Source organism: Mya arenaria, chromosome 11, assembly GCF_026914265.1.
Source record: "Mya arenaria isolate MELC-2E11 chromosome 11, ASM2691426v1".
Lineage (NCBI taxonomy): Eukaryota > Metazoa > Mollusca > Bivalvia > Myida > Myidae > Mya > Mya arenaria.
This window is the reverse complement of record NC_069132.1, coordinates 23,862,952-23,890,919: the sequence shown is the minus strand read 5'-3', so window position 1 is coordinate 23,890,919 and position 27,968 is coordinate 23,862,952. Positions and strand designations below refer to the sequence as shown.

At 34.7% G+C, this 27,968-nt stretch overlaps 1 protein-coding gene across 6 annotated transcripts in view; it reads right to left on the bottom strand.

Annotated features, from left to right (window-relative positions):
- Positions 1 to 1,063: 1,063 nt before the first annotated feature.
- Positions 1,064 to 27,968, bottom strand: part of LOC128209688 (5'-AMP-activated protein kinase subunit beta-2-like) — a 37,730-nt gene continuing 10,825 nt past the window's right edge. For 4 of the 6 annotated variants that reach the window (XM_052913846.1, XM_052913848.1, XM_052913849.1 and 1 more), the window contains 5 exons: positions 23,287 to 23,380; positions 18,240 to 18,360; positions 12,726 to 12,865; positions 11,851 to 11,919; positions 1,064 to 8,161 (listed from right to left, as the gene is read on the bottom strand). In XM_052913846.1, coding sequence (XP_052769806.1) covers positions 8,084 to 8,161; positions 11,851 to 11,919; positions 12,726 to 12,865; positions 18,240 to 18,360; positions 23,287 to 23,380 — 502 coding nt within the window. In that variant the 3' untranslated portion in view covers positions 1,064 to 8,083. Of the gene's footprint in view, positions 8,162 to 11,850; positions 11,920 to 12,725; positions 12,866 to 18,239; positions 18,361 to 18,837; positions 18,959 to 23,286; positions 23,381 to 27,968 lie in introns of all 6 variants that reach the window. The other 2 variants (XM_052913847.1, XM_052913851.1) reach the window with 1 other exon arrangement.

Genomic DNA, 27,968 nt, shown 5'->3' with positions numbered 1-27,968 from the left:
TGTCAGGGACAGGTCCTATTATAGTATCACATAAAAAATAAACAAGAATGCCCCGTGTCATCCAGTTCAATTGATAACGCCATTTCTAATATGTCATTCAGGAAGATTTAAAATGAACTGTATAAATATGCCATACCCCATGATAGTTGACCTCAAGGGTGGGGAGTGTTGAAGTAAGTGGTAGGGACTAGGGTTTTGCACACGACACTATGACTCGCTGTAATGAACAAAGTCACGACCAAATTTTAAAATCCCTCTGAACATGACACAGTAACAGCTCAGACATGACCAACTATTATACTCTATGTGCATACATGTGTACATCAATTATTCCATAATGATTAAACTGTAAGTGTGACCTTGAACTTTGAGAAAGGGTTGTGAGTCTTTTATGCGACACATAGCTTTTATGTACCAAATACATGTGCCAATCAATTTTAAAATCCCTCCATTCATGACCTTTTGACTTTGAAGTTGGGTCATGGGACTTGCACATGACGCGTCAACTTGAACTTGCATTTATGCAGCACTCCATAATGATTAAACTAAGTGTGACCTTGAACTCAGTGGTAGGGTTGTGGGTCATCACCTTTATGTACCGAACATTAGTGCAAATTTATTATAAAATCCCTCCGTGCAGGACAGTTACAGCCCGGACATGGATTCTCTCTCTGTATAGTATGTACAATATATGTAACATTCTGTCATGATTAAACAGTAAGTATGGCCTTGGGCTTTGAAGTAGAGTTGTGTGTCTTGCATGTGACACATCACCTTTATGGTTCGATAACATGTGCCAAGCCAATTAATCCCTCCCTCAGTGACAATGTTACAGCCTGGAAACGGAACACTGGACGGACACACAAGACAGTCGGTGCAATTTCAATAAGCCCAATTTTGGCAGCATAAAGCCATGACAGATCAAGATCAGCAACAACTAACATGGTTGCAGGTTACAATAAATCTCAACTAAAATGTGACTGGGGCATAAGATGCTTCTGTATCTTTGAAATAGTGGGGCCTGAACAAATAGGAGAAAGAAAAAAACACTCAACACAGGAAATGATTAATATACTCATGATTTATTTATTTCAGCACTTTACAAACATGTGCAACTAAAAACCTTCTTTCTTCATGTATTAGTTGTGTGCTTATATACAGTGAATATCTTACACTTGGGTCCTGTCTACATTTTTACACAGAGAAATGCTATACACCAGTCTATGTTACAGTTGACATGAAGAACGTTTTGAAGAAAATAATGAACAAACTAAAATGCCCTATGATTTCCAAGCATTTTTAGATCTTAGTGCAGAACAATATCAGCTGTTTGCAGTTAATACAATTGTGCATAAAGACCTTATCATGCATTCTCTCTAACAAATTTGAATAAAGAAATTCTAATTTACCATTTGTTTATACATTCTATAATGTAATATAACACAGTCATTCAAAATATAACAGCTTCTCATTCACTATCATCATTTATATGTATAACTCCATGCAATCAACAATTATTGATACGCTCATGTATACATCAATTATCAATACACGCATGTTTAACCAATTATAATTTCACTCATGTATACATGTATACATCAATCATCGATACAATCATGTATACATCAATCATCGATACAATTATGTATACATCAATCATCGATACAATCATGTATACATCAATCATCGATACACTCATATATAAATCCATATGGCAAATGAAAGTATCAAGAACTACAGTATATAACAAGTAATTTGACAAATGAGTAAAACTAAACTGTTTATAAATTATATTTTACTGTGTTTTATATACGCAATATAAATTTCATCAAACATCCAAACTCCATTTATAAAAGATGCACTTTGATATAAGACTCTCATGGTTTGAAATTGATGGGTAAAGCATAAAAATGCTAACAAGAAATGAAGGGATGAAAAGAAAAACATGTGCTTTTTAAATCTAAAACCACTTGAAACCCTTCCACTTTCGCCACTCAAATAGTTAAAATACTAGTACATTATTTTACAAACACGTTACATTGCAACAATGATTCCAACACACGGAGGAAAGGAATGAGCAAAAAGCAAACAAGTCAACAATCTTTACTAGACTTACCAATATCTTTGAAATACAAGAGACAGGTTAACATTGAACAAAATCTGTCGACAGCCATCATCAGAAAATCAGAAACCCATGGGCGATCTTTAACAAGGGTCATTTTTTCTGGATTTCTTGAATTTGGTCAATTTTGGAAGGTTAAAATTTGCATTGCCATTACTCAATCAGATGAAATAAAGTTTTTATTGAATAATTCATTTGGTTTTAAATCTGTGTTATTATCAAGTTGCGAACAGTAGTAAAATTTCAACCCTAGTAAACTTAGAAAATAAACAATATTTTAGTGGAATGGAAACGTCACACATGAGTTTCTGACGATGATCTACAGCACTCTATGGTGAATCAAGGAGTGTTTGCCGACTGCAGTAAGGACCTGAATGTACAGGGACAGTACTACAGTCTTTCAGGCACTACTTGAAGAAGTAAACAATCCAAATCCTACATCATACATAATTTTATTTTCAAGAAGGAAACATGGTAATATGAGCGATATTGAAAAACAAGTAAGACTGTAGCGTAAGATGAGAATACATTAAGTGTCCTTTTTTCATTCAATGAAAATGTATCCACCCTCACTATTGTTAAAAAAATATATTACCATAATGGCTTACATCACTCTAATACTTGTGAGAGATGTATCAAATACTTTGTGATAGTATCTTTACCCTTAAACTGCTAATGCACATTTATAAGCAAATCTGGTCTCTTAGAAAACTTTCAAAAAAGGGTTGTAAAATTCCATCTTAAAAATAGTTTCCATTTTCCTTAAAAAATCCAGGTAGTTTACATGTTACATGTTATACATGTACTTGTACATATACATGTTGTTGTTTTTATCCAAGTGAACACTAGTCATAAGTCTACATTTCATCACAAAATGTTTTTGCCCCAATTTTCAAAACAAACCTGGGTCACTTAAAACAAGGTTAAGCTAAGCTCAGCTTAGCTAAGTTTTGAAATAATTTGTGTAATTTTCTCATTTAAAAGAGTATTGAGACTTCTAAAAATCTGATTTTAAGGATAATAATGACAAAATACTTTTGTTATGTTAAATGCAGTATAAGCATGTAATGTATTTGCCTAAATGAAATAAGATACTCACAGTGTAAACCTGTCAGGCTTAAGATGCTTCGAGAAATTAGTGTCAGATAATCAGAGGCACACAACCAACATAAAGTAACAATCAAAATGAAGTGAAGTCTTCAATAGCATCACTATATATTTTTTTTATATGTTTTTAATGTTATTTATAAGGTCCTGACAAAAATAAGTCAACAAAATATCTTCCACCATGAATAAATATTTTTGTGTGTACGGTAAAAAACATTGTATAACATGTTTGAATTACACAATTACACTTCATTAAACATTGTTGCATAATATAAAGTTAACATTTTTCAGTGTTCAGACAATCATCGAAATTAGACTTTAGCTGAAAAAGCCAAAATTCTTACACTAGTGCTTGGCATCAAAAACATTAACAAGCCCTACTATTAAAAATACAGAATTTAAGCAAGCCTGAAACACATATGTGCTAATTTCAACCACTGTTCAGACAGTTAAAATACTTTCTTTTTCATGGCCTTTCCTTTTCATACAAAACTTAACGACCTTATGAGAAAATGGAGGTCATGTTCAGTTAATGCATCCAGTATATCATTGCTACATTTGTATGCTTACCACTGGTAGAACTCAAAAAAGTTACACCCCTTCTTTACATGCATGTTTCAAACTAGTCATTATTCACATTATTTTATAACTTCAAATAAATATAAAACAAGACTCAACATCATCATATGAAAATTCATTTCATTCATTCCTCATCAACAACAAAACAACTAACAAATGATATTTGAAATGTTATACAATTCCGTTTATTCTTAAATTTAGAGCATCACAACTGGATTCCAAAGCTTGTCTGTCTGTCTGTCTGTCTGTCTGTCTGGGGTGATGGGAATAACTCAAAATTTATTTGAGGCAAAATGATCCATATTGTTTTCATAATTATTATACCAAGTTTCATAAGGGCTCAACTCGAGATTTTTTTAGACAAATTGTTTTGTATTGTTTTCGTAAACATCTTACCAAGTTTCATGAGGTCACTTCTCAAGATAATTCAGACAAATAGATCCGTCTAGTTTTTCATAAATATGATACCAAAATTCATATTCTCCTACCGTTCTTAGTTAGGGCAATTATTGAAGCTTTTGAGATGCAGATAACAATGAAAAGGGAGATATCCACATGGTTATCACAAAACCAAATTATGTTTCTTCAGAGAATAGTTATCAAGACAATACAAGGAACTCGCATAGAAATTGGACTTTGTATACCATACAAAACAGTGAAACATGAAACATTTAATGGTTTTAATCATTAGAAATGCTAGCCAGTAATGTACTTTAATAATAACATCCAACCTTTATATCTTACAATATACTCAGCTTTCAATACATGTAGTGCAGTATGTTAGGTATATGATGTTCAGTTTCTTCTATTAATGCTGTTGTCTTTCATAACAATGAAACCTTTGTATATCTTGCAAAAACTCTGTTTCATTACTTTGACATTAGAATGTTTGAGGTCTTGTCTGCCTTTCACGACAAATAAATCAACAATGTACCCACTAAAACAAAACAATATCATATAGTGATACTACTGTGCCAAATACCACAGAGAAATATGTTAAACAAGTTAAAACAATTATTTACATGGTCTTTAGTGAGGCTGTTTACAACTAGTCATTTTTTTTATCATAGAACTGAAAAAAATGTCACATGTCCCGAATGAAAATATCATTTCCCACAATTTTTATGCAACCACAAGAACATTGATAAAAAAAGTTTTACACAATTCTTGTATCATATCACACCATTTAACACTTCACACAAGGGTAACTTCCAAGCATAAACCAGAAAACATATGCAGATATTTTGCAGATATGGTGGTTAAAATTTCATCAAGCCAGCTCGTTTTCCAATTAACCATATGCCTAGTGTACTGTAGCAATGCCACATTATTTGTCTAAGATTGTTTGTCAAGGCTGTTCGTCTAAGATGACTAAATTTTAAAGCGACGAAATTGGATTAACAAACCATATGCTATTTATTTTAAAGTTTATATATTTATTGGCCACCTAATAGAAAAAAAGCACTATAAATAGTGCTAATTGAGCAGCTTCTGTTTTTATGGGTATTTGCTTGGCCGTGAATGTTTTTTAGACCACATACTATATTAATATTGCACTTATAACATATGTTATTGGAACACAATGCCTTAAAATACAGACAAGAATGATTCAATTATTTATCAGCCAAATATCTTTCATGTAGGTCAATGAACTACGTGTTCAAAAGATTACCACTTTTCATTAAATCAACAGTTCAATATTTACATGAACATTTTGTTTTATGACCATGCTAGCAATTCAACTTCTCTCCACTTCTTCTAAAATTATGACATTTAATGTCAATCCTTAAAAAAAGGGTTTAATCTTTATCAATGATAAACAGCTTGGAGTGTTTTCGTCTGCGTGTTTACATACAGACATTGCTACTAAATCATGCAGATATCTATGTCAAACAGCAGCGTTATAAACAGATAACACTAACAGACCTTACGTCATAGTTCGCTATCTTTGATGGATGTCAACAAAATATTGACCTAAGATCCCTGATAGGATGGTATGGAAACATTCAACATAACAAAAAACATGATAACAATAATTCTATACTCAGGATTTAATACTTGTATTCAACAAGGATGGTAATTACGTGAAAAACAACAACAAATGATTGGTTATCCTCAATGTTGGTAAAGGGAGTTCATGTCATTATATTGATGATATTCAAGTTACATCTCTGATTTCAAATTTATAAGAGCATTGTTTCCTTATTTTTACTCCACACCTTAAGCTCTGACAATTGTACATGCAAGTGAGCTCTCGCCATTTCTTTCATTATATGATGCTTCTATTGTTTATTGGGGGAATCTGCATGGCTTACCAACATGGTGGATAAATGTTGCAATATTAAAAGTGTGTTGCAAAAAACAAGGATTATTTGAAAAACTTCTTGTTTGGACCTTGAAAATGTGCCTTTTTGTAATGGAAAGTAAGTTTTTACTTGAGGTTATAAATTATCTTTCTGCAGTATTTGATTTATTGATTTATAATGTGAGATGGAAATGTCAAGAGCTCTGGTAGAGTTTCGCTATTGGTATAGCTTCAGCTAATAGCTGGATAGGTTTAAATACGAGGAGAACTGTTTGCTGAAGTTCTTTAGCAACCAAACTTGCAATCCCAAAATTGAGGATAATGAGTTATCATTCACATATGCTCCAGTTTTCAACTGCCATGCAAGAATATTTACAGATAATATAGCACAATCCTAATTTGAATTTCTCACTCCTATTCTATTTTTTTAGATCGATATCCTAGAATGCCTAAGTCCCAATTGTCAACATCTGTAAAATTCACAAAAGCTTTCTGGTGTTTATTTATCTGCGTAATAATTACAATCAATCCAAAATCTACAGCTGATTAGTATGTTCAATTTGTGTTCAACAATGTAGAAAAATTAACCTTCAGAGGGAAATCTGATTGTTGCTGGTTAATCATTCACAAGAAAAATAAATGTCCATATGTTAAAACAATTAAAATATAAATGATTATTACTAACAAAACATTATGATGTACCAAAAACCATACAAAACTCGGATGACAAAATATCAAACCTCGAATGTTTACATTATGTTATAACTTATTAACTGGCACAACTGCAGATTGCATGATTTTTTTTACAGCATTTGAAGCCTTGTACTCATGATTTTACCCCAAAACCCTTAATTAGCTAGTGTCTCTCTCAACCAAAATCATTAAGTTCCATCTCTACATCAAGTTGGACTATTGAATCATACACAAATTTGTACTTCAGATGACCTCTGAAAATGGACTCAGTACTGTTTCTACCCAGGGATCAGACTCCAGGTGTTCCAATGAGCTTTCTGCTGTCTGCACAATCAAGCTTAAATGAATATGTATAAACCAAAGATCTTCATTATGACAATAGGCCAAATTTATATAAAGTTTTACTTCCTTTAACATCGATTTTTATCCCCAACCACAACATAATGGCCGGCATCCAAAAATGATTATAACTCAGAATGTGTGGAAAATGCTAGGCCACAATATCACAAAAATACTTAAGTCAAATCTCAATCTCAACTTATTTTATCACATTACAGCATTACATGATTAAAAAATGTACATGCTTTTCTCTTTAGCAATTTTGAATAACATCATACTGTAATGTGGTCAAATGAATTGAGACTGAGATTGATATTTGAGTCGAGTACCATCGTAGTTATTGGGGCCCGGTGGAACTCATCAAGTATTAATTAGTAGAAGGAGACACTTGCCAGTTATGCTAGAGAAAAAATATTTTTAGATTCTTATCCGATTCTTTGTTTTAAAATGGAGCAGATGTGCAGATATTATTTTCTTAACCAAAGTCATACGCTATGTTCAATTTCAGCACCATCTCGCTGATTTTAGACCACTTTTCACAATTGCTTAATTTTTGGGTGGATAGTTTCAAAACAACTTAAAGGGTTAAGAATCTGAAAACAATTTTTCTCTGGCCCTATAAGAAATCTCTACAACTTAACCAACATTATCTCAAGTCTCTGTACAAACTGAGATCTTATGAAATTATTTCAAACAATCAGATGGAATAAATAAAGCTCAATACGAAGCATAAGGAATACCTAAGTATTCACATCCATTAACAATAATCCATGAACAATACAAAATAGTTCATATTCACATACTGCTGTTTTAAAATAACATTTATTTATTTACACACAAAACACACAAGACACTCTAGTTTTAACTTATATATAACTATAACAAGGAATTTATTTACTAAACAATTCATTTAGCTAGTACAATGTCGGTTATCACAGCTATATTGGTTTGTATAACAGCGTGGTAACATATTTTTTGCGGAATCTGTGAGTAGCACTAAGAACCATGACACCGTCCTGAAGAGAGAATAAAAACACATTTGCATATTCAAATTACACTATGAATTTATTTCAATATAACAAAAGACCAGAAAAATTTAGAATCTGGAGCGAAGTGACTGACCAAGAATGTGACTGACTAAGAATTCAACAGGTTTTTAGCAGCCAGGGAGCTGAATTATGTCAACATGTCTGTCACTTTTATTGATTAAGTGTCAAATCTTTTCAAGGGCAGAACATATTCACTGACTTGAAAATGTTGATTACATTCAATGTAATAACTAGAGATTGCTTTTTTGAAAAAGCGCTTGTCTCCCCTATTGTGTGGTCGTAGCTGAGAAAAAATAAATGATGGACATGAAATTTGTAACTTTGGACTGGAGACAAACCAACAGTGAAGTTTGGTTTATTCGATTATATTAAATAGTGAAGAGAAGAAAGTGTTGTTGATTAATCATGGAAAATTTAAACGAAGTTTGCATTGTATGAAGTTCCTGGGCGCAAGCGTTATTCAATTATTGATCGGAAACCATTTTTCAGCTCACAGTCATCGTGACCATGACCTTTTACCTACTGATCACAAAATCAATAGGGATCATCTACATAACCAACTTGCATACCAAGTATTAAGTTCTTGGGTGCAAGTGTTCTTTAGTTACTGAGCGGTAACCATTTCTTCAACTCAAGGTCATGGCAACCTTGACCTTTGACCTACTGATCTCAAAATCAATAGGGGTCATCTACTAGTCATGACCGACTAGCGTACCAAGAATGAAGTTCCTGGGTACAAGCGTTCTTAAGTTATTGAGCAGAAACCATTTTTAAGCTTAAGGTCACCGCCAACGTATCATTTTTTACCTGAAAGTAACCTTGACCTTTGACCTTTTGATCTGAAAATCAATAGGGGTCATCTTCTAGTCATGAACAACTAGCTTACCAAGTATGAAGTTCCTGAAACCAAAGGATCTTTAGTTATTGAGCGGAAACTTTTTCTTCACTTCAAGGTCATGGCAACCTTGACCTTTGACCTAGTGATCTCAAAATCAATATGCGTCATCTTCTAGTCATGAACAACTAGCTTACCAAGTATGAAGTTCCTGAAACCAAAGGATCTTTAGTTATTGAGCGGAAACTTTTTCTTCACTTCAAGGTCATGGCAACCTTGACCTTTGACCTAGTGATCTCAAAATCAATATGGGTCATCTTCTAGTCATGACCAACTAGCATACCAAGTATGAAATTCCTGGTTGCAAGCGTTCTCTAGTTATTGAGCGGAAACAGTTTCTTCACCTCAAGGTCACGGTGACCTTGACCATTGACCTACTGATCTCAAAATCAATAGGAGTCATCTACTAGTCATGAACAACTATGAAGTTCCTGGGTACAAGCTTTCTTTAGTTATTGAGCAGAAACCATTTTTAAGCTTAAGGTCACTGCCAACATAACATTTTTTACCTGAAGGTAACCTTGACCTTTGACCTTTTGATCTCAAAATCAATAGGAGTCATCTAATAGTCATGAACTAGAAATGTGTCCATAGGACACGGATGCCCCCACTTCGATTTTTTGTCACAGAAAATAAGCCATAATGATTATTCAGGATAATCTGAGGGCCCTAACTCCTAAATGATTAAAGCGATTTCCATGGCTATCGAACTTGATCAAGATATTATGGTCACAAACATGTGTTAAAAGTTTGGTGAGGATTGGACAAACAGTTTTCAAGAATTAGATCGGAAACAATCTTCGGGACGTATTTTTCAAGTCTTTTTTTGCAAATAAAGGGCCGTAACTCCTAAATGACAAAAGCGATTTCCATGGCTATCGAACTTGATCAAGATATTATGGTCGCAATCATGTATGTAAAGTTTGGTGAGGATTGGACACATACTTTTCAAGAATTAGATTGGAAACATATATTTTTGAAGTATTTTTGGCAAAAAAGGGCCGTAACTCCTAAATGACTAAAGCGATTTCCATGACTATCGAACTTGATCAAGATATTATGGTCACAAACATGTGTTTAAAGTTTGGTGAGGATTGGACAAACGTTTTTCAAGAATTAGATCGGAAACAATCTTCGGGAATTTTTGGCAAAAAAGGGCCGTAACTCCTAAATGACTAAAGCGATTTCCATGACTATCGAACTTGATCAAGATATGATGGTCACAAACATGTGTTTAAAGTTTGGTGAGGATTGGACAAACGGTTTTCAAGAATTAGATCGGAAACAATCTTCGGGACGTACGTACGTACGTACGTATGTACGTACGTACGTACGTACGGACAAGGGCAACCCTATATGCCGCCACTTTGTGGGGGCATAACAACTAGCATACCAAGTATGAAGTTCCTGGACCCAAAGGATCTTTAGTTATTGAGTGGAAACCGTTTCTTCACCTCAAGGTCACGTTGACCCTGATCTTTGACCTAGTGACCCCAAATTCAATAGGGGTCATCTACTAGTCATGACCAACTAGCATACCAAGTATGAAGTTCCTGGGTCTAAGAGTTCCATAGTTATTGGGCGGAAACGAAGTGTGACGTACTGACTGACAGACTGATGGACTGACCGACGGACAGGGCAAAAACAATATGTCTCCCCATGAATGGGGGAGACATAAAGATATTACACGCAAATGATTTTTACATGGAAGGTCACCACGACCTTGACTATTGACCTTGTTACCCCCAAAACAATTGGGATCATCTAGACATCATGACCAACCTCACTTCAAAGTTTGGTAAACCTAGATCAAAGCATTCTCCTGATATTGCACGGAAATATTTTTTTACATTAGAGGTCACAGCGACGTTGACCTTTGACCTTGTGACCCCCCAAAATATAGGAGTTTTCTAAACCTCATGATCAACCTCCCTACCAAGTTTGGTGAACCTAGGTCAAACCATTCTCAAGACATTGAGCGGAAATGGTTTTTACATTGGGGGTCGCCGCGACCTTGACCTTTGACCTAGTGACCCCAAAAACAATAGGGATCTTCTACACCTCATGACCAACCTCCCTACCAAGTTTGGTGAACCTAGGTCAAACCGTTCTCAAGATTTTGAGCAGAAATGTTTTTTATATTGGGGGTCGCCGCGACCTTGACCTTTGACCTAGTGACCCCAAAAACAATAGGGATCCTCTACACCTCACGACCAACCTCCCTACCAAGTTTGGTGATCCTAGGTCATGCGGTTTTCCAGTTATCGATCGGAAACGAAGTGTGACGTACGGACGGACTGACGGACTACCGGACAGGGCAAAAACAATATGTCTCCCCCAGAGAGGGGGAGACATAATTAGCAATTATTTTTGCTATAATACTCAATAACTCTATAATACTTAAGTCTACAAGAACCGGAAACAGCCTGGCTGCCAACTTTTGTTTAGTGAAGCAAAAATAAAATTTCTTAGTGCTTACGCTATTATTTCTATACTAGCTTTTGTGCATGCGCTTATAGCTCAATGACCAAATTAATAACACGAGTTCATTTCAAATGGAAATTTTAGTAGTTGTTTTTCTCTGACGTTTGAAAAATAAATAAGAATTAAGTTTTTAATTTGTTTCTAGATTGATTCGCAAAAAGATGAAACCTTACTAATTTTGAACAATCTATGTAGTACAACAGTAAATCAAGTTAATTGTAATTGAGTAGAAACAAACTGCGTTTTGTCAATTTAATTAAGACCGACTAGCACTTACCTTAATTGAAAGAGCATAAAGATGGTTTAGCATCACATGGTTTGGTTCTGGTAACAATGTAGGCTCACACTGAAGGGGAAAAAATGAAGAAAAAAAATGTTAATGCATTAAAAGCAGCAATTTCTCAACATTTCCGTGCTTACAAGAGCATAACACAGTACCAAAACCCTGTTAATGTCATTCACTGCTTATATTTCAAATACAGACATTAGCTCACAATACCCCGCAGTTACTGCTAAAAGAGTACCTAGTACTGATGTGTGAGCAAGATCTTGCCAAGAGTGAATTGGAGCAATAAACTCACTCTGATCATGCCACTGGTATCATTAGAACTATGTACCTTACATCAATGATGGTGTTTGTATACCGGACCTGGCATGAATGCATCATTAGTCATTTCGTGAGCATCCTTCCCCAAAGAAAACAACCCATAATTTTACAGAATACAAGAGTACAAAGAGCTGAGAAAACCCACAGGAGCATAATTGGAGTTTAAAAGTAACCAGTCAACACTGAAGACAGAGTACCAAATGTTCAGTAGGCTTAACAAACCCTTTTGAAGACAGAGTACAAGGTATGAAAGTACTCACATGAGCGTCATTGGAGCAAAATAAACAAGAGCAATTTGTATGTACAGAGTTATGAGCTTTGATGTACAAGAATGTGTAATGTCTCTGGCAACAATTATACCAAGTTACATTTGAACATCTTGAACATTCTGTGCGTTATGCCCTAGGTTAAAAGTATTGCAAGCAGATGCCGCCGATTATTAAGATACCAAGGCTATTACAATGGCTCAACGTTTTCCTTCAAAAACGAAAGATCTCAAATAACCCTTTTAACACAATACAATACCAAGCCCTGAGAGTTCTCACATGAGCGGGTGTGTCCTTGTTGAGGATGACTTGAAGCAGGTGTGGAGGTAGTATGGGAGGCCCGCTCTGTTTGCCCCCCGCGGATCGTACTGGGATCTCCTGGGCATAGTCCCCCGGCGGCGAACTTGACAGCTCTGTTGCTGCAAGGGAGAAGAGAGAGAGATAATAAACATCAAATGATTAGGTTAGGGCCAGAGAGATGCTAGGGTTGAGATTACTTTTACCAAATCATATTAAGTTTTAGTTCCTTTCTTATTTCTGGATTGAACAGTTCCCACAGACTTAGACTAGATACAATGTCATGAATAAACTTCTTTATAGTTTTCCTTTTTTGTACTGAAAATTCAATTTACCAACATTCATGTGTTACAAATAATTTATATGAATTTTGGCAATTTATGGGATAATATTATAATGATGGAATATGAGTTGCAGGAGAATTACATAAACAGAAAAATAACCATATCAAGGAAGATTTTCCTGTAATATGGTTGTTATATTGAAAAGGGAAGTAAAAATATTTCTCAAAACCAGTACTGGACACTACAGAACAAGTCTTTATTAATTCTACAGGAATGGAAATTTTTTCTATATAACAAACACAAGTAAAACATAACTACAGTGTACTCAGTTAAAGGAAAGAGAATAGAGCACTTTTGCACAGCAACAACACCTATACTACAACGAGGGGGCTAGCACAAGACCAACGTTACGTCTTCTATATTTATATCGAGTTACCATCTTATTGCATTAAGACCTAATTTTAATTGTTATTTATTATTCTATCTTTAAGGTCATACCAAATCATTTCTATGTTTACAGTCCTCAGACATATAAGTTTTTGGGTTCCCAATCACATTTAAACAACATATTTTACATAATCAACGATCTTGCCAAATATTTTTTATTTCCTTCTACCAAAGTTCTGACTACAGAACACATCTGTTAACAACATGCTTCATACTTTGTACTAATATTCTTGGCATCTGATACCAGGAAATGATGCATTGTGTCTGATTCCCATGATCAACACACTTTAATGCAAGTTTTATTTGAACTAATTTTGCAGTGGAAATGTATCTTACAATCAAGAATGGTCTAGAAAGGAGGCTCTGGTGTATATATTCTACTGAGGATGGTGATTTTTGTTTTGGTTTATTTCAGGATAGCTAGTTTCCACAAGGGTTGACGCATAATATAAAAACAATTTGGTATGGCCTAAGGCTGATAATTTTTACTACATGACAATTTTTCATTCATTTAGATTACATACAGAAAAAAATAAAGATATGCAAACCTTATTTCAATTAAAACAACTTTTTTCATTCTTTTATGCTTTACTGCGAATGTCTCCCCAGAGGAAACTTTTAATTACGAAACTAGATGAAAATTTAGCTTTTTTAATTTTCAAAAGTTTCGTCGATCTTTAATATTTTTCTTAGCAAAACATTGAAAGTGACTTTATAGTTTGATATGCATGTTTACATGTAGATTGTTTTTTCAGGTCAAGTTAAATGGAGTTAAATGAAGAGAAATATAAAATCTAGAATTACCAGATTATTGTGCCATTATGAAAGATATTTCCTAACAGCAGTTGAGAATGATATGACTTATTAAGTGGCTTGTATCTCAATAACCTTTAAGTTTTTCGGCAATGAAGTCTACAAGGTGTTTACAATTTTTACTCCCATCAAATATAGGTAAATTCTCAACAACGGACAGAATTTTTCACATGCAAGAAAAATAAATCTATAGTAAAACAGTGGGCAATACTACGCAAGCCCTACAACTGTGCATAACAGTGAAAAACGGGTACCAGAAAGCCAGTCGTCCTCGAAAGCCTTTTGCTTCTTTGTGAAGAGCTCTTAAAATATATAACACAATCATCAATCCCGTATTCGGATTCAGTTGATCACTGTGAAGTGCTTTTGCCTTATGATTGTTCTACCGAAGACCAATATAGAAATATCCAATATATATATTTTTTTACAACATTCTAGTATAAAGAGAAAAATAAGATGATTATAATTAGTTTTAAGGTGCCCTTTTATAAAAGTGACAAGTATTAAATGTGATGCAATATTAGAATATAATGTAGTGGTGGTCTTTGTTCATGTGCATGTCACTTGACTTTAACCCTAGGGGCACCAAATGCAATCCCATGGAAGTACTCAATAAATTGTTCCTACATACCAAAATTGGTCACAATATGTTAACCATAACTACAGTTATTCGGTACCAACCAATTTCTATTTATAGAAACAGTGATCTTGACCCTAGAGGCCCCCAAAATGCAATCCAATGAAAGGTTTTCCGAAACTTTTCCTATATACCAAGTTTGGTCACTATATATGAATCCTGACAAAAAATGTACAATATTAAAGGTGAGTTTGCAATGAGTTTCGCCCTCTCTCAGGCCCGCCCGAACATCAACATACATCTAAACAACTGTGTGAAGTAAGTGAATTGAATGAACAGTATTTGAGTTATTATTGAGTGCCAACTTGCCCTTAAACTTTAACTGGATATTAACGCTGAGGGAGATGCTTGGGGAGTAGTATAGCCCCCTCATTCTTCTAAAAATGTGAAGTGGACTTTGCAAGTTTAATTCCAGGTTAAAGAAATTCAGGTGGGGGAATTGATCATTTTTTATTTTTTTTTGTATTTTTTGATTATTTTTTTTGTATTTTTTGAAGAGGAGAAAGTGGCAATATTCAGCCTTTAAATTAGGCAAAAAATTCACTGCAAGGTGAAGTATTATTATAGATGTAAGTTTTTATAATTCAATACAGATTTCTGTACTATTGATAAGAAAACAATCAAGAAAAATATATAGAATACTTAAATAGGTAATATATTAGTACTTATGTTAAACACATCATGTCAACTTCACAAGAATGAAGTCAACATTGCATATTCAAATAATTTTGTCAACAAAATTAAAGGCGTATTGTCCACTGAATATGTGGAAAAATAGGTACAAATCTGGCAATATGTCGACAAAACTACATGATGGCATCATCAGTTTATATATTAAGATAAACTTTCCATAAGACAAGCTTTAAAAAATTATGATAATAAAATACCACTACTTCCACCCTACAGCCTATGTGTTCACAATAAGTCTTTCTTTACAACACAAGCTCTTAGTTTTATGATGATGTATGCGGGACTGAGCTGTTTCAGTGTATTTATCATTTCAAAATACTATATCAATCAAATTTAGTTTACAACTACCAGCATATCTCCTGTTCCAATTGTGCTGCCATCTCTCTCTCTATATGTGTATGTGTGTGTGTGTGAGTGTAACCCGATATGAATATATGTGTAAAGGTCACCCGATATATTTATGTGTGAGTGTAACCTTATATAATATATGTGTGTAAGTGTAACCTGACTTATTTGGAGTAAAAAAACCCTTATACATAAACTGCCCATCAGCACAAACCGCTCATTATACGTTCACCACCCCTTATGTGTTAGCTGCCCCTTATACATAACCCACCACTTAGGCTTAAAACTGCCCCTTATGCGTTAACTGGCCCTTATGCATTAACCACCCCTTATGCATTAACTGGCCCTTATGCATTAACCACCCCATATGCGTTGACTGGCCCTTATGCATTAACCACCCCTTATGCGTTAACTGGCCCTTATGCATTAACCACCCCTTATGTGTTAACTGGCCCTTATGCATTAACCACCCCTTATGCATTAACTGGCCCTTATGCATTAACCACCCCTTATGCGTTAGCCGCCCCTTATGCATTAACTGCCCCTTATGCGTTAACTGCCCCTTATGTGTTAACTGGGCCTTATGCATTAACCACCCCTTATGCATTAACCGCCCCTTATGCATTAACCGCCCTTATGCGTTAACCACCCCTTATCTATACCACCCCTTATGCATTAACCGCCCCTTATGCGTTAACCACCCCTTATCTATACCACCCCTTATGCGTTAACTGCCCCTTATGCATTAACCGCCCCTTATGTGTTAACCACCCCTTATGCGTTAACCTCCCCTTATGCATTAACCGCCCCTTATGCGTTAACCACCCCTTATGCATTAACCACCCCTTATGCGTTAACCACCCCTTATGCGTTAACCACCCCTTATGCATTAACCACCCCTTATGCGTTAACCACCCCTTATGCATTAACCACCCCTTATGCATTAACCGCCCCGCCCATTATGCATTAACCACCCCTCAGGCATAAACCACCCCTTATGCGTTAACTGCCCCTTATGGATTAACTGCCCCTTATGCATTAACTGCCCCTTATGTGTTAACTGCCCCTTATGCGTTAACTGCCCCTTATGGATTAACTGCCCCTTATGCATTAACCACCCCTTATGTGTTAACTGCCCCTTATGGATTAACTGCCCCTTATGCATTAACCACCCCTTATGCGTTAACTGCCCCTTATGCATTAACTGCCCCTTATGCATTAACCACCCCTTATGCGTTAACTGGCCCTTATGCATAAACCACCCCTTATGCGTTAACTGCCCCTTATGCATTAACCACCCCTTATGTGTTAACTGCCCCTTATGCATAAACCAACCCTTATGTATTAACTGCCCCTTATGCGTTAACTGCCCCTTATGCGTTAACTGCCCCTTATGTGTTAACTGTCCCTTATGCGTTAACTGCTCCTTATGAGTTAACCGCCTCTTGGGCGTTAACCACCCCTTATGCCTTCACCGCCCCTTGTGCGTAAACCGCACCTGAAAACTTATTGGTTAAGTGTCTGCTACAGGTGCAGAGGGTTCAACTACAAATGCATTAGAGGGTAGAATTGGGAAAATGTACTGACTTATAACACGTTTAAACCTGAAAAACTATCTGTGCTCTATACCAGTCACTTTAAAAAACCAGGAGGTCGCTTTGAAAAAGTGCTAAGGTCCCCTTGGTTCTATTTTTCTTTAAGTCTGCTATTATCTATATGTGATTGACAATAGAAGGTACTTCTATCTCATGTCACTAATGGCCATTTGACACAATGGCGCCATGGCGAAGTCAAGCCATAATGAAGCCGATGGTTGCAGGCAAACCTGCATAAACTCTAAGGAACAAATGTATGTCTGTATAAGCTGGGGCTGAAACCTGCCTCCATTTTGAAAGCTCAAGAGGGAGCTGACACCCATCACCTAACCAATCAGCTCTTGGTGAAATGCAGGCACAATTAACTTGTTACAATCCTGAGATAGAAACAGAATTAATCACTAAGTGAGTCTGCATGCACTCATTTCCCTGACATACAAGGCTTCCTTCTCCTAGCACACTACACTCTAAACATTTATCATTACGTGTGTCACATGATCACATTGTTGGCCCAAAGTTTTGGCAAAAAAGAGCTATTGACAAAATAATGTTTTCAAATTGCAACAATGACTTTTTTTTGGTCAAACTAGCGCTTCCAACTTTGGGCCAAAAATCGTGTTCTGGGACACATATAGGACAAGTTGCATAAAATTAAGGTTGTTTTTAAGGCATTATATACACTTACTGTGCTTGTTTTTATGAGATGTGTGAAGACTGTCAATTGCTAGAGCTTCAAACACTTCAAAATCGGATCTTTTCACGGTCAAAATGTTATTCAATGATCCCATATTGTTTGGTTTGGAAGGCTGAAAAGAGTACGGAATCAACGGTTTGCGTTACCCTGGCAACAGTTACCCAGGCCTTGGTTACTACGACAACACAGTGTGAACACAGGGACTTCACTAGAACATGCATAGGCCATCCTTAACCAAACCAATTTTTGTGACAATTCTATCACTTGTCCAAGTATTTTGCCTTGTGTCAAGTTGACCAAACAAAAAAGCTACGTATAGCTAAAAGTGTCAGATGGACTGATTAAAGTGGTATGTTATGGAATATTATGTTATTTAGAAATTTTGAAAGCATTCCAATGAAAAAAAGTTACCAAACCCAGTACTTTTATATACTTTAGCATGCAAATTTTATACCAAATATTTGACAGAAAGAATACACAAATACGTAGCTGCACTTAAGAAGATGCACAAAACCAAGATTGCTTAAGCATGGCCTTTCACAGTGTCTGAGGATATACATATAAGTCTGTGTTGGGCAGAACTACTTACTTTGCTTGTTTTTCACTGGTGTATTGATAATATCTAAAGCCAGGGCTTCGAAAACTTCGAAGTCCGACCTTTTCACCTGCACCAAGTTATTTAATGTACCCAGATTGTTTGCTGTTGAAGGCTGAAAAGTGAACATTTAGATGTATACGGCGTTCAGCACAAGTCTGTACTCGCTTTGCTGGATGGAGGCTACAACAGAAGCTACAACTGTATGCAATTTTCACATTGTAATGATCCTAATATCTCCCTCGGTAAATATATAAATATAACTACATTAAAATAAATTATTATGTATTTGTCAGCTTGTTTTTTTTATCTTTGGCACGGACTTAATTGTTTAGAAGATCAAAAATAGATGCTAACTTTCTTAGTATTGGGCTTGAAATGCTTTTATATAAGACAGCCTGCATGCACAAACTTCAAAATTACCCAAAATGACTAAATGGAAATTTGACAACTGTTTTCTTAAATTTGGCAGTTTCAATTTGTCGAAGACAGAAGTCGTAACTCTAAAATATTTCTTAAATATATTTTGGAACATTCCTCATTAATGCATACATATACATACAGAGGAGATACTAAGATAAGGCAGTTTGCTTACTTATCAATTCTGTGAATAAAATTTGCAAGTAACAATATTTTTCATGTTTTATGATATAATCATATTCTATCAGGGATGTGATTGACCTGGCCGCTTAAGGACTGGTAACATTTTGGTGATGGCTTAAGGCCAAAGTATCTGAGCCAGCCCGCTGTAGAAGCAAATCTGGCTTTTTAGAGGGTTCTCCTGACTCAAAATTGAAGCAAACTGGAGTTTTAATAATAAAAACAATTATTGTAACAACTAAAAACTAGAGCTATCACTGAAGGTGATTAATACCCCCGAACGCCGCCCTGATACTATTTGGAAAGCCAACCTATAAATGACAACTTTATTTTATGGACTATCGTCATTGTAATTTGCTAAAATAGTGAAATGATTCATGTACACTGAACTCCTTCTCATTGTGCTGTACCATTGTATAAAGTTTTATTACATTCCATCCGGTAGTTTTCAAGTAATGCTCCGGACAAGAAAAAAGTAACAAAGGGCAATAACTCTGTAATTGGCTGAAATAGAATTGCGGTTCCTGTACACTGCACTTCCTCTCATTATGATCTATCACTGTATGAAGTTTTATTATATTCCATCCAATAGTTTTTAAGTTATGCTCCGGACAAGAAAAAGTAACAAAGAGCAGTAACTCTGTAATAAGCTGCAAAAGAATTGCGGTTCCTGTACACTGCACTTCCTCTCATTATGATCTATCACTGTATGAAGCTTTATTAAATTCCATCCAATAGTTTTCAAGTATTGCTCGGGACAAGAAAAAAGTATTAAAGGCCATAACTCTGTAATTAGCTAAAATAGAGTTATGGTTCTTGTGCACTGCACTTCCTCTCATTGTGCTTTACCATTGTATGAAGTTTCAATAAATTCCATCTAGTAGTTTGCAAGTTAATGTCTGGAAAAAAAATTGACAGCAAAAAAATAATAAAGGGCAATAACTCAGTAATAAGATAAAGTAGAGTTATGGTTCTTGAACACTGCACTTCCTCTCATTATTCTCTACCATTGTATGAAGTTTAATCCAATTCCATCCAGTAGTTTTTAAGTTATGCGCCGGACAAGGTAAATTGCAAAAAAAGTAACAAAGGGCAATAACTCTGTAATTGGCTGAAATAGAATTGCAGTTCCTGTACACTGCACTTCCTCTCACTATGATCTATCACTGTATGAAGTTTTATTAAATTCCATCCAATAGTTTTCAAGTTATGCTCCAGACAAGAAAAAGTAACAAAGGGCAGTAATTTTCAAGTTATGCTCTAGACAAGAAAAAGTAACAAAGGGCAGTAACTCTGTAATTAGCCGAAATAGAATTGTGGTTCCTGTACACTGCACTTCCTCTCATTATGATCTATCACTGTATGAAGCTTCATTAAATTCCATCCAATAGTTTTCAAGTTATGCTCGGAACAAGAAAAAAGTATTAAAGGCCATAACTCTGTAATTAGCTAAAATAGAGTTATAGTTCTTGTGCACTGCACTTCCTCTCATTGTGCTTTACCATTGTATGAAGTTTCAATAAATTCCATCTAGTAGTTTGCAAGTTAATGTCTGAAAAACAAATTGACAGCAAAAAAAACAAATAAAGGGCAATAACTCAGAAATTAGCTAAAGTAGAGTTATGGTTCTTGAACACTGCACTTCCTCTCATTGTGCTTTACCATTGTATGAAGTTCCAATGAATTCCATCCAGTACTTTTCAAGTTATACTCCGGACAAAAAAAGTAACAAAAAGCAATAACTCAGTAATAAGCAAGAATAGAGTTATGGTTATTGTACACTGCACTTCCTCTCATTATGCTCTACCATTGTATGAAGTTTAATCCAATTCCATCCAATAGTTTTTAAGTTATGCTCCGGACAAGGTAAATTGCAACGGACCGACCGACAAACCGACCGACCGACCACAGGGTGACTCCAATATACCCCCTTCAAACTTCGTTTGTCGGGGGTGTAACAACCAGTTAAATTTATTTTATATCTTTATGCACCAGGAGCAATTCCATCTGCGGAAATCCGCGAATCATGGACAAATCACATCCCTGTCAATTCACCTGCAATTATATGTATTTTGTGTATCTTTATAGTTAAATACATATTGGATAAGCCAAAACACTTTTATTCGAGCCAATAAGCCTTACAACATAACAATGTGAAATTTGTTCCTTCACAGTTTGACCATCAAAATTACCATGATGAAATGTAAAAATTTCCATAAAGCAATCTGAAAAAAAATCATTTTTCATATGAAATCATATCCTAATGAACTTGTTTGTATAATGAAGATGTAATGTTCTCAAAAAGACGGCCACCAAGAGTACATCCTTACCTATTTTAAGGAGTTCTGTGAATAATTCTTACTGTTACTGAAGACTATGTTTTGTGTTTGTAAAAAATCAAATTTCATATAACTACCGGTATATCAAAAGTAAAAGAAAAATAAATCTGTGAAGTCAAGACGTTGAAAATCAGTATAAAAAGCCTATAGAGGCCCATCCAAAACCAATAAAATTGAAAATAATAATGGCAATATATTGACACAATCTGTAAGGGTAAATATTTATTAACAACTTGCCAATTTATTAGTATCCTTAGTACTACTATAAAATAATTGTCAGAGTAGAAATGAATAAAATTATAATTAGATAATTGCATATTTGTGGCCAAAAGATATGGTCCATTTTACTGATGGTGGATGGGCCGCTGACGAAGAATGAGAATACAAGTACATTTGATACGACAGGACCCAGGTCATGTTAATAATTTTTTTAACAAATTAAAAAGGTTCAAATTATTTACACACAAAATGTATTGCTAAGTTGACCTGGATTTCAATAGATCTTTTTTATCAGTCAATAACGTCAGACAAACAATTTAAGACCAAGAGAGATAATGAGATTTAAGCTGTGGCGTCATGTCAACGGCCTAATGAATGAAAAAACATGCATGACAATGCAAAACTAAATATGCCATTGCAGCAAAATATGCATGCATCAACATGTATCATGATTTTTGGCTTGTTTGGGTGACTTTCACTTCTTGAGAACACTGCAAATATTCAGCAAAAATGTCTTTCAGTTAAAACAAACAGTAGTTTAACCCAAGGAAGGACAATATGTTAACAGAAAAAAAAGGAAAGAAAATGGAATAGGGAGAGTAATACAAGTCATGCTTTATCAGTGGAAACAGTATGGCCATAGCGAACTCAAATGCCTAGGGTAACAATAGTAATCATCATTATAATCATCATAATTAACAATGAACACTGAGTACATTTAAAATATGTAATAACTACTGTTTTTTTACTTAAACATGTATCATCTTATATTCTTGTTTAAGTTATATCTTTATTTATAAACAGAAACTTCCAGCAGATGTTTACACCAGCCTGTTTTTCCAAGCTAACCCTGGGGCTGACATAAAAAAATATTTTTGCCAGTGTCATGGTACTAACAACATATGTATTACCATTTTAAAATCTTGTACTAAGTTTTATATTAATAGATTTTCTTATATCTGAGTTATGGTCATTAATCAAAACCTACATGAAGCTGTTAACTTTTTTCAGTTAAAAACCAGACAAACTAAACAAAGGCAAATGCTAACACTCCTGTTGACTGTTGCCTCTCATTTTCCAATCAAGTAAAGGGCATAAAGCCTGACAGTGTGCCAAGATAATGTAATTATCTCCTTCAAGGTAACAGCAACAGGTAAAACACTTGGAGAATCAGCCGCTATCAATGACAACACCTTAAGGCTACCACAATACGTCCACTCAATATTTCCTTCTTCAAAAATCACAGATAAACCAACATAAGATTTAAAAAAGTGAGTACATGTACCTCGTTGCTATTGTGTTGCCAGGTGCCATCCACATAGAACTTGTACTGATGTTCTCCCTCAGGAAGCTCGACAATCGTGAAGAAATCTCCATGGCTGAAACAGAACAATGATCATCAGTTCATAAGTATTCTTTATACCAGTTTTTAAAAGTGTCATTAGTACAGACAGCTTTTAGCTGATATTAATGACTCTAAGTATCCTTTTTGAGAGGCCAATAGCAAATACCCCTAGTGGGCGGGGTTAGAGCATCTCGGGTATGAAGCAGGCCGGTCTAAAACTTGTCCAATCCCTTACACAAGTAGTTCATTAGTATTTAAACACACTATTTGGGCCATATTGACATGAATTTGTAATTTGATTTTGTCCAAGTGCAGTTATGTTGTTGTTGTTTTCTAGCATTATATTCACTACATCTCATTGAAAATTATTAACTTCAAAAATCAAATTTGCTTAATTTTTGCTTATCATCAATAATTATGATATTCATAAACCTGGTTATATCTAAATCTATAATGTTTTTTAAATAAATCATACCAGTAATGAAGATTATTGCAAGAGAAATTAAAGCTATCATTCTCTCATCTTCAGAACAGCTGACGTGACATACAGCAGGGAGACAAGATATAGACACCAAGTTGCAAGCATATGCATTATCCTTAATCATGTGGGACTCATATACTGTGTTTATCATATCATCTTCATTTATCAATGGCAGTAAGAATGTAACTGGTACAAACAGGTTGCAATTAAAGTACTAATTTATACTTTTTCTGTCCGTTGGGGAAAGATCGTTCTTCATTTAAAGGCCCATAGTCTGTTTTGATCAGTATATTTGTTTATATTTACCTAATTTACTAAAAAAATAACAATAGCAGAATACAACAGGTACCAACAGGTTGCCAAGTACATTATTTATACCAGATATTACTTGATTGTTTTTCATTAAAGGCAAATACTCTATTTCTACCTGTATATTTTATTTACAAACAAAGAAATAAATTACTTGTTTTATGAGGTCTCTTGAAGACTTCTTATTAACCTCCTGACTTAAAGTGAAACAAGTGGACAAAAAACAAAACTTTGATCAAGAGTATGTTCAAGAAATCTACAGAACATATATATTTAAATTTTAACAACTTTTGCTTTGATGCTAAAAAATTCTCCCCAAATTACAAATTGTGTTTTATATGCTTCATTTGACCTTGTATAATCAGCTGTAGCTGTTTTCAACTATTGAAGTTGGTATGGTCACCAGAGCTGATCACAAAGTCCCAGGGTTAAATACATGCTGCCAGCGTAAAATTTATCTTTTTTTTATTATTTGCATGAAACATCATCATATTGATATGTTTTCCAAAATGTTTAATTATATTTTAAAGTCGATTACATCAAAAATGCAGCAAATGTCCCTCTTAATATCTGTGCCATTTGGAACAAAAATTATAAATTACAAACACTGATGATGTCATTTGTTGTTCATTGCAAAAAGATTTAAAGAAACCAAATTTGCTCACTGTAAAACACATTGAAAAAAAATAATATAATAAGTTAACTCATCCAAGCTATGAAAAGAGAATGTTTGTTTGTACTCCAATCAATCTTTGCTTTCTTATCTACTTGAACAGATGAGTTATTTCCATGGGCAAACATTTTAATTGCTGAAAACAGTCGTAACAGTTAAACATAAACAAACCGCTAATGCGTCAATGCCGCATTCAAGCCGGACTTTTTATTTAACAGTGCAATTTGGCAAACCTAATATTTGAGGTCATGACCTTGTTTTTTAACCAAGAATACCCACATTCAAATGTATAATAGAGATATGTTCACACAAATACCCTGATCAAATTTCATGCAGATCAACAGAAACTATTCCATTTGTGTAAGGAAAAATTAACATTTTATAAATACATCAGCTTTTCCTAAATTATAAATCACAGAGACCTTGTTATGACCCCAGATGATACACTTTATCATCTTAGATTTCATGCACAGAATTTAAAAAAAAAAAGATAATTAAAATTTACATCCAAATCTAGAACAGAGAAAAATGCTTCCAAACATTTTACCTAGTGACTTAGTTTTTTACCCAAAAGGACTCATATTCACAATAGCCTAAGATACAATGCAGACAACTTAAGAATTTATAATATGGAGAAAATAATTCGGAAGATTTGACCTAGTGACCTATTTTTTACCTGAGGTGACCCATATTCATAAATGTTCAAGACAACATGTAGATAAGTATTCTAACAGTTTCATAACAGATGGGCGAAAACTATTGACTTTATGCACAAAAAATACTACTGAATGTTGCATGACTCCTTTTCCAAACATGTCTGTTATAGAAATGGAGAACAGTTGAACGGTAACAGTCATAATAAGCATTCAGCATCATCCCACAATAGGTAATAATGAGACTGGTTGTACACTGTGGTTCCAAAATATTTATCCCTAAAAGATAAATAAAAAAGTACAAAAAATCAAAATGATTGCAGCATGTCGAGCCCTTTTAAAGAGCCTTTGACACAGACATTTAATACTCTTCCAAGCAATTCCAACACAGAATGACATTGAGTTGAACAATACATGTAACATGCAAAACTCTGCCTCATCATGGTGAATCTCAAAGTTTTATGAAAATCTTATAATGCATGATCAAGACCAGTCCTCAACAGTACTCATTTTGACATTTAGCCTCTAAGTGTGACCTTGACCTCGAGGAACAGAGCTGGGACTTATATGCAACACTTCACTTTATCGTCATAAGCATTCATGTCAAGTTTCTTGGAATCTTGTAATGTTCGATTAAGAGGTGGCCTGGACCAGGTACAGTCCTATCAACAGAACTTTTGACCTGTAAGTGTGACCTTGACCTTTGAGGTACCGACCTGGGTCTTGTGCCGCCTTATCATGGCGAACCTAAATGGCATGTTTTTTAAATTCTAAAATGCATGGTCAAAATACAGCCAGGACAAGAATCATTTCAATCTTTGACCTCTAAGCATGACCTTGACCTCAAGGTATACCTGGGTCTTCATGGTTTCAGATTTTTTTTAAATCCTAAAAGGCATGGTCAAGATACAGATCAGGCAAGGTTCAGTTAGGATGGAGCACTGACACACATAAAAACATCGAGTTTTAAATTAGTATTTTCTATAAATTAGGAAGCACTACTCTGTGAACAACATAACGACCACCATTATTTTCTTTTAAGTGCACCTGCTGATGTTCTTTACTTGTAAAAACGCATACCCTATTGTACTACGGTAAAAAAATATCAACAACTTTTGGTTCCATATAAGTGCACAAGGGGTTAAACTGACAAGTGCTAACAAGACTTAGTGCTTTTAGAATTTTGGCTCTCTTCCTGCGGAATTTAAGTGACATTCTGGCAAGTAAATCAAACATGAAAGGAGACATACATGTACAATACTTACAATCAACTATACTTTCGAACTTATCAATGGGGGGGGGGGGGGGGCATATGAAGCATAGATTTATGAGTATGTTGATAGGTTTCGTGAATAAAAGGTTTGATTTAAGAAGTTGAATATTACATGTATCATCTTACTAACTTATAGTATTTTCCTCCCTTTTTGCCAAAATAACGCCATTTTTGCCCTAGCAATGAGCCCCACTACCATTCCCTTAAAAATGGAGAAAAAACACTGATTTATTTAAAGTGAACACATACTTTGCATTCACCAAACAAGCAAGTCATACAAATTGAAACTTCAAGTTGCCCTATATTTCTTGAGCATTATAAAAGTTGTTTTTGTTATGTTCTACTTTTATGACCAAAATGCTTAACTGATGCATGAAAGAGAAAGATATCATCACTCACAGGATTCATGGCTCTAAAAAAGCTAAGACGGTTTTCACACTGAATGAATACAACGATCACTTTTGAAAGCTCATTTGAAATTACCAGAACATAAGTACAGGAGTTAGTCTGAGAAGGTGACAAATGTAATAATTTGCAAGGTTTAACGAAAATGCCACACAGAGAACACCAATGCACAGTGAAAACCAATACTTGTCTGTTTTCTGTCAAGAAAGTGTATAAATCAAACAAATATTAATGAAAGAGTTATGGGCCTTTCTGTATATTTTTACTAGGGCTGTGTATCGTCACTCAACTCACGATGCGATGCGTATCACGATACGGACTACGCGATTCACGATACATCATGATATATAGTTTATATATAAAAAAAATATGTAAGACTTAAATGTTTGCCTATTTTGTAAATTGTTGGACATATCCTTATCAAAACTATATTTTTAATGTTTTTATTATTTTGCATCGGCGAAGATGCTTGGTCATGTTTGTAGTGTTTCCATTATATTTTAATTCGGCCAGACACAATTTACAAATAACTAGTTTATTGTCTGACTTTGCAAAACCAAAGTTCTCCCAAGCTTTGGACTTACATTTTACTAGCGCGTTTCTCTAGGGTTTCTCCTTACTACCGATAGAATTTTCTTCCGCCATCCTTGACTTGGCAGACCACTGAAAACTGTCAAAACAGCGAAAGCCACTTCAGCTAGTTCGCAGATTCCTTTTTTTTCATATCTTTGTCATTCAAATTTAAAAAAGAAAATTAAATTGCACATTTTTTAATAATTTTACTTTCATTTTTCATTTTAGTTTGAAAAATAAACAAGTAAGATAACT